Source organism: Wyeomyia smithii, chromosome 2 (assembly GCF_029784165.1).
Source record: "Wyeomyia smithii strain HCP4-BCI-WySm-NY-G18 chromosome 2, ASM2978416v1, whole genome shotgun sequence".
NCBI classification, from domain to species: Eukaryota; Metazoa; Arthropoda; class Insecta; order Diptera; family Culicidae; genus Wyeomyia; species Wyeomyia smithii.
In genome coordinates, this window is record NC_073695.1 from 104,729,220 (window position 1) to 104,741,906 (window position 12,687).

Here is a 12,687-nt window from a genome sequence, read left to right on the forward strand (position 1 = left end):
AATCTAGCTACCGAAAGCCAAAAATTTCAATTTTAGCGCCTACGAATATATCCTATGAAGTAAATTTGTCATGATATGCTGTGCTAAGGAAAACCCATGTCACACACGATCAACAAAGCATGGTCCGTTGAATATGTAATAGTAAATAGTGAGTGCGAGAAAAAATATCACTCGCGCTATGGAAACTGAAATGAAATTCATTTATGTTCAACTGTTACGCATTACTGTACACATGGCACACGCGCTGCTTCACCTGTGGCTGTGGCGTAACACATATAGTAACGGTACAAAAATTATTGGTAAATTGTATTGTCAGAACACGATTTGGTTTTAATATGTACCTACTTGTGAGATAACTCAGTATGTAGATATCACCAACAAAAAAAGTACTGTTTTTGAAATTTTTAGGTATGCTTTCGATATGAAACACAAACCTACTTATGTTAGTTCACGTATTCACACAGTTCAAACCCTCAAAAATGGTTTAGCATAGCAAGTTTTGAACTATTTTCTCGATTTCCTGTGCTTTTAATTATCAGCATAGAGGCGTCTAGTTGACACTGCTAAAATTCAATAAAATACAAATTTGTCAGGAGATTACAGTAAAATTTTTACTACCCTACGGCGAAACTGTTACCTTTAGTGATTACTGATGATTGGCATTGATTATTCAGGATTACTCGTTGTTAATCTGCAATTCTTTAGGTTACTAGGAATAATAATTGACCGTTGAAGACAATAATATTTCCGTAGCGCGACTTGTAATAAGTTTTTATTACTTGTTATAATTTTGAAATGACCAATAGATGTGAAATATCTTCCATTAGAAAAATGAAATCATTTGAACTGTTCATAATGATATCACAGACTGACAGACATTGCAAATTTTAAATAAAATTATCGTTCGGATAATACCAGTATTTTACGTTAGAACACTAGCACCATCTGCCGCCATGTTCGCGCTGCGTCTTGTATTTCGCATCAGCAGTAGCGTACAATACAATTATACAATAATACAATTAAAATTAATAAAGGTTTTCGGACATATTGCATCATGAGGCCACTAATAAATTTATTATTTCTTTTATTTGTTATTGTTTTTTTCTTGTTTTTCATCAAATTATTGATTTTATTCTTTTTTTTTCTCATCAATATAGTATATGTATGACGCCTAAACACTATGGTTTCTTCTGGTTTAAACTCTTTTATGTGTTTTCCATAGTGTATGGTTATTTTCAAAGTAGTTATCCAAAAATTTCACATGATGGTAGGTTTTTTCATCTTCGTTTGTCTGATTTTATTTGAATGTTTCCGAAACAGTGAGAAAAGTATTTATTTGTTATTATTTTGTTGTCCATACAATTTGCTTCGTAACAATGACTTTTACCAATTGTTCGATACTGTGTTATGCGTGTTTCTTGCGTCGTTTACTGAGTTTAATATGTTTGCTTTTTCCCTTTTTATTTTCTCGTTTTTCTTTTTTTCCTATATATGATAATATGATCACGTGAATTTCGAAAACGTTACTAATTGAATGTTCACATTGTGTTTTGCCTTTTACTTTATACAAAATAGTTCCAGCTTATTTGTAGTCTCCGCTCGTTCTCTTTCGCACTGTTGTTTATAATTGTAATTATTATTATTAATATTATTATTTTTTGCTTCTCCTGGCTAGCACAATAACACAACGGAAAAGCGAAACAGTCTAGTTGTAGTTATGATTTCCAATGATTTTATGACCTTCCATGAAAATTGCCTATTGGTTTAGAATTGATACAATATGCGACTTTTCCGCTACTTTGAGGAGACGTATGAAACGCTTCACGTTGTAACACGCGAAACTTTTATTATTCGTGTTTATTTCTGGAAACAAAACGCTGTGGTTTGTGGTCATCAGAGCAGATCTCAAACTGCACTGTGTGTACGATCATCTTTCGGGGTCACTACAGAGAACTGAAACTCAAATTTGTTTCGTTTTCTTTAACTAGCTTAAAAACTACAGATAAACTAAACGTAAAACTTACGGCGGAAGTGAATTGAAACGAAATTAAAAGTAATTTGTAGATTGTTGTTTATAATGATTTATACATCTGTTTTCATTACTTTGTCAGCAGAGTAAATTAAACATGCATTGGAGGAAAAAAAATAGCTTTATCGACTTTACAAAACAAATTGGTTACTTTCTCCATCTAATTTCGCCAAAAATATACAGAAAAACACACGACTGATTTTATTTTAGTCCTTTTTCCATTCCTTATCTAACTGGGTACTATACGGTGTAATTATTTTTAATTTCAACTATACCAGTCGAAAAGAATACGAACGGCTTAATTGCTTGTCTTGAATGTTGTTTCGTTTGTTTATTTTTTAACCTTTGTTCAATGTTGCGATCATCTGATGTCCTACCTGACCGCTTGATTCATTCATTCTTCCGATCGTTTATTGTTTCTTTATCTGCTTTCGCGCTATTTGCTTATCGTTCTAGTGCTCTGCGTTTTGCACTTATTGGGTCAATTTTATTACGAGTTTCATTTATTTTTCATACTAATCCGTTGTTATTTGTTGTTTCCTTTTCTCACTTTTCTCTCTAGCAATGTAGCAGTATGTTCACAAGATATGTACAAATACAGATTACGGTTCATAAGCTTTGTTTTCAGAAAACTCACAATATCTATGTAGTTTTTTGCATTTTTTCTGTTACCTCCGTTTAGGAAAACGTTCAGCTTGGGTATAGTCGCTTAATCAATTTCGCTGATTGTTGATGAAATTTGCGAGACTATACGAACACCAAACAAACCTTTGGGCTAATTTTTCTTGTGATATAAAATACCATTATGTGGATGATATCTCCGTTGTCAAATTATTTTACTTTTCCTTGACTCAAACGCTGTCGTTTCGTTGCCGTTGGTTGATTTTCAAGATGATTGGTGTGATAAAAATAAACAGTAATAGAAAAGAAATACTTTTTCTCTTTACAACTTTCACCACGTTTCTGGAGTTATTTTTTGCAGTTATAACGCGCAGAAATTCAAAGCAAAGGCTGACACATGGTTGACCTAGTTGACCTAAGTAGTGTGATGTCATGTGCGAATTTGCATTCAAAAAAAAGTACATGAACCAAAATTTCAGACGACTGTTAATACATAGTACTTTTCTGATAAATGAATGCTTTGATTTCAGTAACTATAAAGTTGTTATTTGCAGATGTTTCTAGGTGAAATTTGAAAATATGTTTGGCGATAGATTGAGGAAAAACCTTTTCATGAACAGCTGTCAATTTCTTGTAAGCTTGTGTTCGCGAATATGCCTGAACATATCGCTAAGAAAAACTTCATTCAGCTATTTCCATATCGGTTTAAAATTACAACACAACTAATAGCGGAACACCAATAATATATTTATTGTAAAGAAACAATGTGACTTGCATACAGGATCCTTTTCATGAAAATAACACTCAACAACATACCAACAAAGTCTTGATGCGACATTTCAATTTCGAAACCTGACCTCCTTTTTATTCATCACAACCTTTGCAGCCAAGTTAGTGTACGAGATAATCACGGGACGAGCACTATGATAGTTGAATAGGCTGTCGCAGCCGCGTCGTAAATATAAGACATTTGTATGAAGAATCAGACTATTGCGTTCATTGATTAAAACTTTTGTAGTAGATATTTGCCTAATTAGAAAAGCTTCGTATATTTTTAGGTGATCCTGCTTGTGAAGGTATTTGTAAACCATTTATTTTCTCTACTACCAATGTGTTCCTTAAAGGGTGTAGAAAACGACACAAAGAAATAATCTGTTGCATTCATTGAAAGATAAGATTGAAATATGTTTATGTTCAAAAGAAGCTTCCGCCTATAATAATGCACTTTGGCCAAAATCTGTCATGGAATAATTATAAAAAAAATTCAATAATGCTGTATTTTTGCCACTTTTTTGCAATAAAAGGGTTGAGAAACACCGAAAAGACATTGGGTGGAATAGTGGCATATTTTAATTATCTTTATAACCAACATTGGTTTGTATAAATAGCTTAGGCAGATATTGTTGTAATCATGCACGCCAATACACTACCTGAGACTGTTAATAGGTCCATCATTTTCTTTTGTTTTTAATCAAACACATTTTTTCTCATGTTCAACCTTATCTTTGGGTCTACTACGAAAGGCTGAAATTCAAAAGGCTGAAACACGGAAGGCTGAAATCCGAAAGGCTGAAATCACGAAAGGCTGAAAGCTGCATAAGGCTGAAAACACGAAAGGCTGAATCACGAAAAGCTGAAAAAGCATAAGGCTGAAATTCACAAAGTTTATTTCTAAAAAAACACTCGCGGCCTACGGCCGACTCGATTGTCCGAGATGTATGCTGTCCTTACTCGCTATCGCTCGTTCGGACTAAACTAGGGGATCACCCCTACGAGTCAGTAGACCTAGGAAAACGAACGCACCTATACAGAGGTGATTTCTGCGGGGGGGCTGCCCCCCCCCCCCGCAGTGGCCGGCGCTCCCGACGGCGGGTCGCCGGCGCACACTCGCGGCCTTTGGCCGTCTCGCCCTGAATCATCTAGGAAACGTGTACAAGAGTCAAGTGTGTATAGATTCAAATGTTGCCGAAAATTGATTTTCCATTGCACAAACCAATTAATACTCAAACATTGAACTCTGTCACCTTATAAAGGTTTGTTATCCATGTGTCCGAATTTTTCAACGATTATGATTCAAGTTACAAAAGTTTCAGCCTTTCATGTTTCAGCCTTTCGTTCATTCAGCCTTTTGTGGTTTCAGCCTTTCGTTATGAAACATACTTTTCAGCCTTTCGAGTTTCAGCCTTTCGGGTTTCGTTACTAACCCATTTTTCGCGGTGCATAATAAGTACCAAAATGAAAAGTAAAGTAATGAATACCTTGTTTCGAAATGCCAAACTAAAACTCTTGAGTTGATGTATGTTGTTGTTGCTTGATGCTTTTTGTGCTTAACGTTTCTCCATTGAATACTTGTGGACCAAACAAAATTACCCAACCAAGCCAACAACACCGAAACGGATTCGTGCTTCACAGATAACTGAAGTCTGTTTAGTGCACTGCGTTCTGATTATATTCTAGCCGCTAATCACTATGATTTACCGATGTGGGTTTTAGTTTTTTACTCGGTAACATTCTAATAACGTTAACATTATCACAGTATTATTATTCTTTTTATTCAATTATTATATTGTAGTTTCCTTTAATTTTTCATTGAAACAAATAATTCGCTTACTTTCTGCTGCCATGCTGCGACTTGTTCAATAGCTTAGTAGTTTATCTTGATAGCTCGCTACAAAAAAAAATTGATTGTTACACGTTGCACGGCACGTGTGAAATATCCATCCAATTGCCGGTGGTTACTCCGATTGCTGTGGTTCGGGATTGTGAAAATATCATTCGCTTTCCAAAAGAAGGGAGTGGGAAATTTCCAGGTTCGAAAGTCCAAAAAACGTCGGCTTCAAGGTAGTCCGGTCCAGTGGATATAATTGGATCAGAAGTTGCGAAGGTCGAAAAACAATAGTGAAACGTTTGGAAATATCTCCGTTGAAAAATTGTATGCTCCGCCGTTCCATTGATCCAATGGATGACGCGGCAGGGCAATGTGTATGCTTCTTGTGGTTAAAGTGATGAGTTTGATGCCAATGGCGAGTACAGCAGCCGACTCGCTGATTCTGTTTTTGTCTGCTTCTTCTTATATGTACACAATCAAATGTTTGTTGTAGTAATTCTTAATGAGAATTGTAAAATAATGAACGGCAAAATGTCGCTGCTTGATCCTGCATTGCATCTGTCATGGCCTATGAAACCTGCGGAACACAAAATTACATGATAAATATGTGGAATGTTTTTTTTTTGTATCAATCGACATCTCGAACGAACCTGGTAAGATGTCTACTGCCTTCGTGCACGGCCATCTCAGAGCTTTTGAATTCGTTCAGTTCTTTGCGTATGGCTGCCTTGTCCTTGGGGGTAAGTCGGGTCCATGGTTTGTCCGCTCGTCGATCATAATCGTGCGCCTGTGTTACTTCGATATAGTCATTGAATCGTATAATTTTCTTCTCCTTCAACTCGTCTACGGTGGGCCGAAAGCTGAGCTTCCGCAACAGATAGCGCTTCTTCTCTTCCTTTTGCTTCTTCTCTTCTGCAGGGCTTTGTGCTGAAACAGAGAATAAACACCTTTTAAGATACTGAACCATAGAAGCTTAATATAGACGCTTACTTTTCAGAATATTTCTTTCTACCAGCTCTTCTGCGGTAGGTCGCATTGAAAGTCGTCGAATTAGTCGGGCTCCGATGGCTTCCTTCGATTCCTGCTTTTCGTTGTCCGACTGTAGCTGCAGAATATTACGGTTGATCAGTTCTTGCCGATCGGGCCGCAGGGCAAGCTTAATCGACAGGCTCTCCTTGCGGGCAATCTTAGCAGCTCGATCTGGGTCCTCGTCCCGGTAGCGTATGGGACCATCGTTCTGATCATCGTTGTCGTTCTCGCGGATCACAAATGGTCGCGTATTTTCCTTGTTCTCCATCGTACTCGGTAGGCCAATCTGGAAGCGCATCGGTCGCGAACTAGGGAGGGGGTTGTTGAAACAAACGGCAGTTTTAGTGATATGTTCAATCTAGTTCCGATCGTTCCACTATGATTGGAAACAGTTGAGTTTAAATCATACATGATTATAAAGGCCAAAACAACTCAAAAGAGAAAATGGGTGCAAAGCGCTCACGATCCTTGCTTGGAATTTGAGTTTATTTACGATGAGCATGTACGAATGATCATTCCGATGAGGTTTATGAGCTAGTCTGATTATCTCGTATCGTGTTAGCAAAAACATATGTACATTGAGGTCAGAGAACAATCATGCATTTGAAAACATTATATAACAACGTGCTTGTACGGATGACTTTCTGACAGAAGTGAACTGAACTGAAGAATTAAAGTGCAATCAAAATAGTGCACATACATTGATTTGTAACTTTCGATAAGTACGTGTTTTTAAAAGGTGAGTATGAAACTGATAATCGATCCAAAGAAAAATTAGACACAGAATGTTGTGAAAAAATTAATTGGAGAATCTGTAATAGATTGATGACCAGAGGAAATTTTTTTTTTTTCAAAAAATGACCCAAGAGAGCATGTTTTGTTGTTTTTTGATAATATTTCTATGACTTTTGTATTTTTGTAAACACAAATAGCAGAGAGTACAGCATTTTTCTCTGAAGGTCGCCATCTTGGTCGAACAAAAAACTAAGCCTGTTGTTTTTGTGAGAAACTTATGGAAAAATAATTCTTAACGCGAATGTAGTGTTTAATGTTAGTCGTTCATTATAAAAAAAATATGTATCAAACACTTGAATGGCAGATAGCTGCCAAAAACCGTGTTTATCTTTTAAATTTGATGGCAAAAAATAAAAATAAAATTCAATGACAAATTAGCATTACATGGCATAAAGCCCATGCGTTGCATACAACTGATCAAAATCAGCTGAAAAGAACTGTCAAAATGAAATTTCATGGAACAACGGAAAAACTGGGTAAAAGTTCTCCATTCTCGAAAATAGAACTGTGGCGGTAAACTAAGACTTGTTGTTTGCTGTTAACGTACGCGGAGGACGCAATAGAAGCGGTAACAGGATTTTTCGCTAGAATCGATGAAGGACAATGTGTCTATAGTTGCCGGTATGTACGCATGTATTTTCACTTAGTGCAAGAGCATGTAACTGGAAGTTGTTCCTTTACTGAACAAGCACTAAGAATAGACTTTCTTTTAGACATTTTACCGTTATCTTCCTCTCAACTGCGAAGTCATTCCAATATCAACGACTTCAAATTTTGTTGCACAGTAATTAAAAAACCAGACATTTTAAAAGTTTTATCCATCCATCTGCGACGGATGTAGCACAACATGTTCAAACATTTCCAAAGCATTGGAATTGTATAATTGAGATATCTTGACTGTTGTTAATCTGCTGTGCAGTCGACTAGACACAGGAAAAACACTACACACGAAAGATATGCCCGTTACAATGATAAATTATTCCATTACGATGCTAATAGCATTCCTTGTGCTATCCGCGCGGGTTTAGTTGACAGACTAATACTACAATCGTGGTATGTATAGCAGTTGTTTCGAAGCGCTTTACAATCATGAGTAGCAGCTTGCAGGATGTTTCATGGCTTTGTCTGGAATTCGGAATATGTTTCCAGGTTTACGTTATGCAACCTACTAGTGAATGGTTTAAATGATAATATGTTGTTCCATTTATTCAGACAAATTTCCATTGATAATTGAGATCAATTTTTTTATAGTTTCGAATCATTTTTAATCCTCGTGGGAAAAGGCACGAGTGCAGTTTTGTTACTGTTGTGCTGTTTTAGCGGGAAATTGTTTTATTTTCATTTGAGCAAATAATAAACTCACAATTACCTGTTTTTTTGTTGTTAAACTTTCCAGAGGTTAAGGTGTATGAGGTCTACAGACATCTGCAGATTACAACCAGATTTCATTGACCTCTGACACGAAACAAAATTTACATTTCGCCAAATTCTTGAAGGCACACAAGAATTTGGTCAAAATTATTTGTATTCAACCTTAACATTAACATCAACACAGAAATACAACCAATCAAAACGTATTTGGAAAAATTGCTAAATTCGCCCGTTTCTCCTCAATGAAACAGGAGAGGAGATTATCTTTCACTGCTCTAACACTGACGGGTAAGGTGACGCAGTTGCTTGAAGAGAGCAGCAAATCGTGTGTGTCTGAGGAGCATGCAAAAACACCGCGGTGGAATCTGATCTCTCCAGAGCTGATGTGATCTATGTGATGTCACATAAAAGGACAACATACGCTCAATAACTGCACAACAGGGCTCACTGCAGTGCTTTTATTGTGTCTTTTAGGCAAATATCAAACGAGCAAATATTAAATTAAATGAAATCTAGGAAGGAAAGTGTATTGCAATGATTGCTTTGCATCTCGAAACTTAAGAAAAATCCAGTTGACCGTCACGCATGTTTGCTCTTCGAATGCTATCGAACTTATCTCAGCAGTGCACACCGCGGCTTTCTTCTGTGTATTCACACTAGAGTGATTTACCACTCTTGTTTCGCTCAATAGGGGTGTAAACAGCAACTGTGTTAGTTTTACTGCGAGCAGCAAATACACAGGATGTAGTGCAAAAAATTTCTACAGGTAGCACTCATGCTGGACAAGAAGTAAACGGTGAATATTCACTCTGCTCTTCTCACATATTGTGGAGAATGCCAAGCCTGTCCGTGAATAGGTACTTGAGTTTACTTCCTACTAGCTACAGGTTTTCTAATCGCGACGCTACAAACAATGTTTCGTTGGAATTTATAGCGATACATCATAAATTCTAACTACTCATTCTTTTGGTAACTCTAACTACCTACTCGCTCTCTTGGATGTTGTATAATGTCGGCTGCAATACACCTAACAGTATGACATTTGCAAAACAATAATTACTATATAAATTTAGGCCGATTATAAACACTTCATTAATGCGCAGTGAATAATATTCAATTCGATTTTTTCCGTGTGGTTGTAAAGGTTCTTCATGGGAATCAACCGATATAAAAATTTTGTCGAGGCATCAAACAATTGCTCGTCAACTCTGTATGACATCGAAATCTTCAGGATTAGTAGCTTCGGATGTATTCGTTTCCTGCTGCTATACTGCAGCTGATGAGGAATGATCTATATGGTCTAGGAGTAAACTTACGATGTTCTTTCTGAGCACACTATGATCAAAACATCTTAAATATAGACGAAATTTTTAGTGTACAGGTCGGACTCGATTATATACAGTCTCCGAAAAATTTTCACTATATATAATCGAATCCTATATATAATCGAATCAGAAAAAAAATTTTTTTTTGTTTGTTTTGCATAAATATTTTGTTGTTTTTGAATAAATAAGTAGGATTTTCTGACTAACCCCCTTAAAGTCGCAAAAAACCTTTCTTACAAAAATATATGTATGTGCAAAAATATATGTATGTACAAAAATATATGTATTGATTTCAACCTCAACCTTAACATTGAAATAGTAATATTAGGGTCCATTCAAATTTGACGTGACATAAATATTTGTAAACGTTCCCTCGCGATATTTTTGTTTTAGATCAGCTTTACTTTACTTGAAACATTATGGCTCAAAAATCAACGTTTTGGGTCAAAAAATGTTGCATTACGTCATATTGGACTGAAGGGAACGTCCATCAATTACGTACCGTAAATAAAAACTATTTTCGACCCCCTCTTTCCTCTAGGTAACGCTCTTTGTATAGATCTTCAAAAATTTTAGTATTGATTGCGACGTTTTGTCAGATCTCTACCTCCCCCTAAGCGTTACGTATTTTTAGACGATCCCTATACGACATTGCTGCTTTAGGTAAGTTATATTTAAAATTGAAAAGAAAAAAAAATTATGATTCGATTATATACAATTTTGTATATAATCGAATCATATATAATCGAGTCCGACCTGTATGTGATATTGTGTAGTTTCTGGGTTGGAGGTATGGGCAACTTGACATCAAATTTCGTTACTCTTAGGGCGGAAAAAATCTACCAGAAGACGTCGGAACGTTCGCTTTGGAAACATTGAAAAATTACACCCTGAAGCTAAAAAAATTCGTAAACCAAAACAATTTTAACGCTTGACGTAAGCCATTCACATTTTGTCCCACTGAAAATTTTTCTTTATTCGAGTTTACTGTGTAAACTTCCATAAGACGCGATACAAATGTTGTAGACAATGGGGTTATGATGATGATAATTGGCCGGATAAACTTAATGCTCTACAGTTTACAAGAGAACGTAATCGAGTAACGTAACGAATATCTGGTCATGTAAGATGACATAACTCCATATAGCACATTTTTACCATATTTAATTTAGAAATCGAACGCTACGAAGAAATTTACTGCAACTAAATGTGACAGAAGTGTGCTTTATGTGCAGAAAAATAGTAGTAGTAATAGAGAGTATTACATACCGAAACGATAGTGTAACAAGGAAAAATCATCTATCCTTTTTTGAACTTAACAGAACAAATGCAGGAAAGGCTCAAGAATACTGATACAAATATAAGAGGTTTTCGTAAAATTGAGTTCATGAATATTGTGCATTATACAGAAAGCTGTTTAAAATTATCTACGGTAAGTCGGAGTGATTCAAGCATGTCGCTAGAAGCATATGAAGAGCTAAGAAAACGAACGATGCAAAAAAGTCGTTTTAACATTGCTTCGCGTTGCTACTGGGAATGGAAACTAGAAACCATAACAAATATATAAGCGCACCGCAAGATTGTGTGTTTAATATGACCACGGTGGCTAAGCTTAATGTCAGATTAACCCGTGAGAATGATTAACACTAACCACTACCAGAAATAATTGATCGATCGTTGCTTGAAATACGACCAAAATATCAAATAATGTAGCACAAAACCATTTTCTTTTATGGCAAAGCTTTACTACATATGGTCGGCGTACAGCTAAACCGAACCATGCGCCAAAAACATTATTTCGAGTAATTGGCGTTCAAAATTTCGGCCACCCCGTATATTTGCTGCAAGCTGTTACAGAGAACTTTTGTTATAATATCATAATGAATTGTTCAAATGAATACGTTTCCTTCATGAATCTGGTTCTAATAACTCAATTTTGACAAAAGTCACGCAACAGTTTGATCTGGTCGCACACCGATCATATGACAAAATTGGCTCGCATAAATTGCTTTTCTACTAGGAAGTTCTACGGTCGATTGCCTAAGTAAACATTTTTTTATTAGTATACGAACTGTCAGGAAAGTTTATTAGTATTCCGGAAATAAAAAGCAATGACTAGTAATTTGTAGGAATTGTATGAGTTATGAATAAATATGTTAAATAAATTTGTAGGGCTGTCGGCTACAGTCCTACTTCCTTTAAAAGTCTCTTCAAACCGAAATTCAAACATAAAACTAATGACCTGTAATACCAGTACTATACCAACGAGACCATCTCGGAAGTCAACCCGAAAAAAATAAAACTAATTCAAGTAATTCGTGTAGAATATCCAAACCAAAATGTACTCAAATAAAAAAATAAACGTATAAAGAGGATTATATACATTCAAGCAAACGAAGTTCTAGTGTAATAGCTATTCATAAAGCGTTTAGAGTGACACATTTAAATAGTTGATTGGTGTGATTTTTACGTGTAATTTCATTCATTAAACGTATTGTTTTTGTGTCACCTCAAATCGCATATGTACACAGTGAGGAAACAATAGACCAACGTAATCGACAGTGAGAGTAAGTTGTGTGTGAGTGTTGACAGCAAACAGAAGAAAACAGAGAAAGAAACAAAAACTCAACATGTTTGATTAACGGCACTAATAAGATGAATTACCATATTCTAATCCGTGGTCGTAAAACTGGCCTAAAATGTACAATAAAGTGGATAGAAAAATCATTGATTAAGTGTGGCTATGTTGTATTTTTAATATCGAAACAACCTTATTTTCGACTCAGTATCTTATTTTGATACTGTACACCCTAGCGACGACAGGTTCGGGAGAATAGGAAACTATTAGGATAAAAAAAAAATAGAAATATAATAGATACGAAGAACATAAGCATGAGAAGTAAACCAAT

The 12,687-nt window shown here is 35.8% G+C and overlaps 1 protein-coding gene across 1 annotated transcript in view; it reads right to left on the reverse strand.

The window, feature by feature from the left end:
* Positions 1-1,067: 1,067 nt before the first annotated feature.
* Positions 1,068-12,687, reverse strand: part of LOC129725257 (phosphatase and actin regulator 4) — a 190,817-nt gene continuing 179,197 nt past the window's right edge. Inside the window, exons 11-14 of the mRNA XM_055680847.1 lie at positions 12,443-12,472; positions 6,249-6,595; positions 5,909-6,185; positions 1,068-5,835 (exon numbers count right to left, since the gene is read on the reverse strand). Of these exons, the coding sequence (XP_055536822.1) occupies positions 5,820-5,835; positions 5,909-6,185; positions 6,249-6,595; positions 12,443-12,472 (670 nt within the window). The 3' untranslated portion in view covers positions 1,068-5,819. The remainder of the gene's footprint in view (positions 5,836-5,908; positions 6,186-6,248; positions 6,596-12,442; positions 12,473-12,687) is intronic.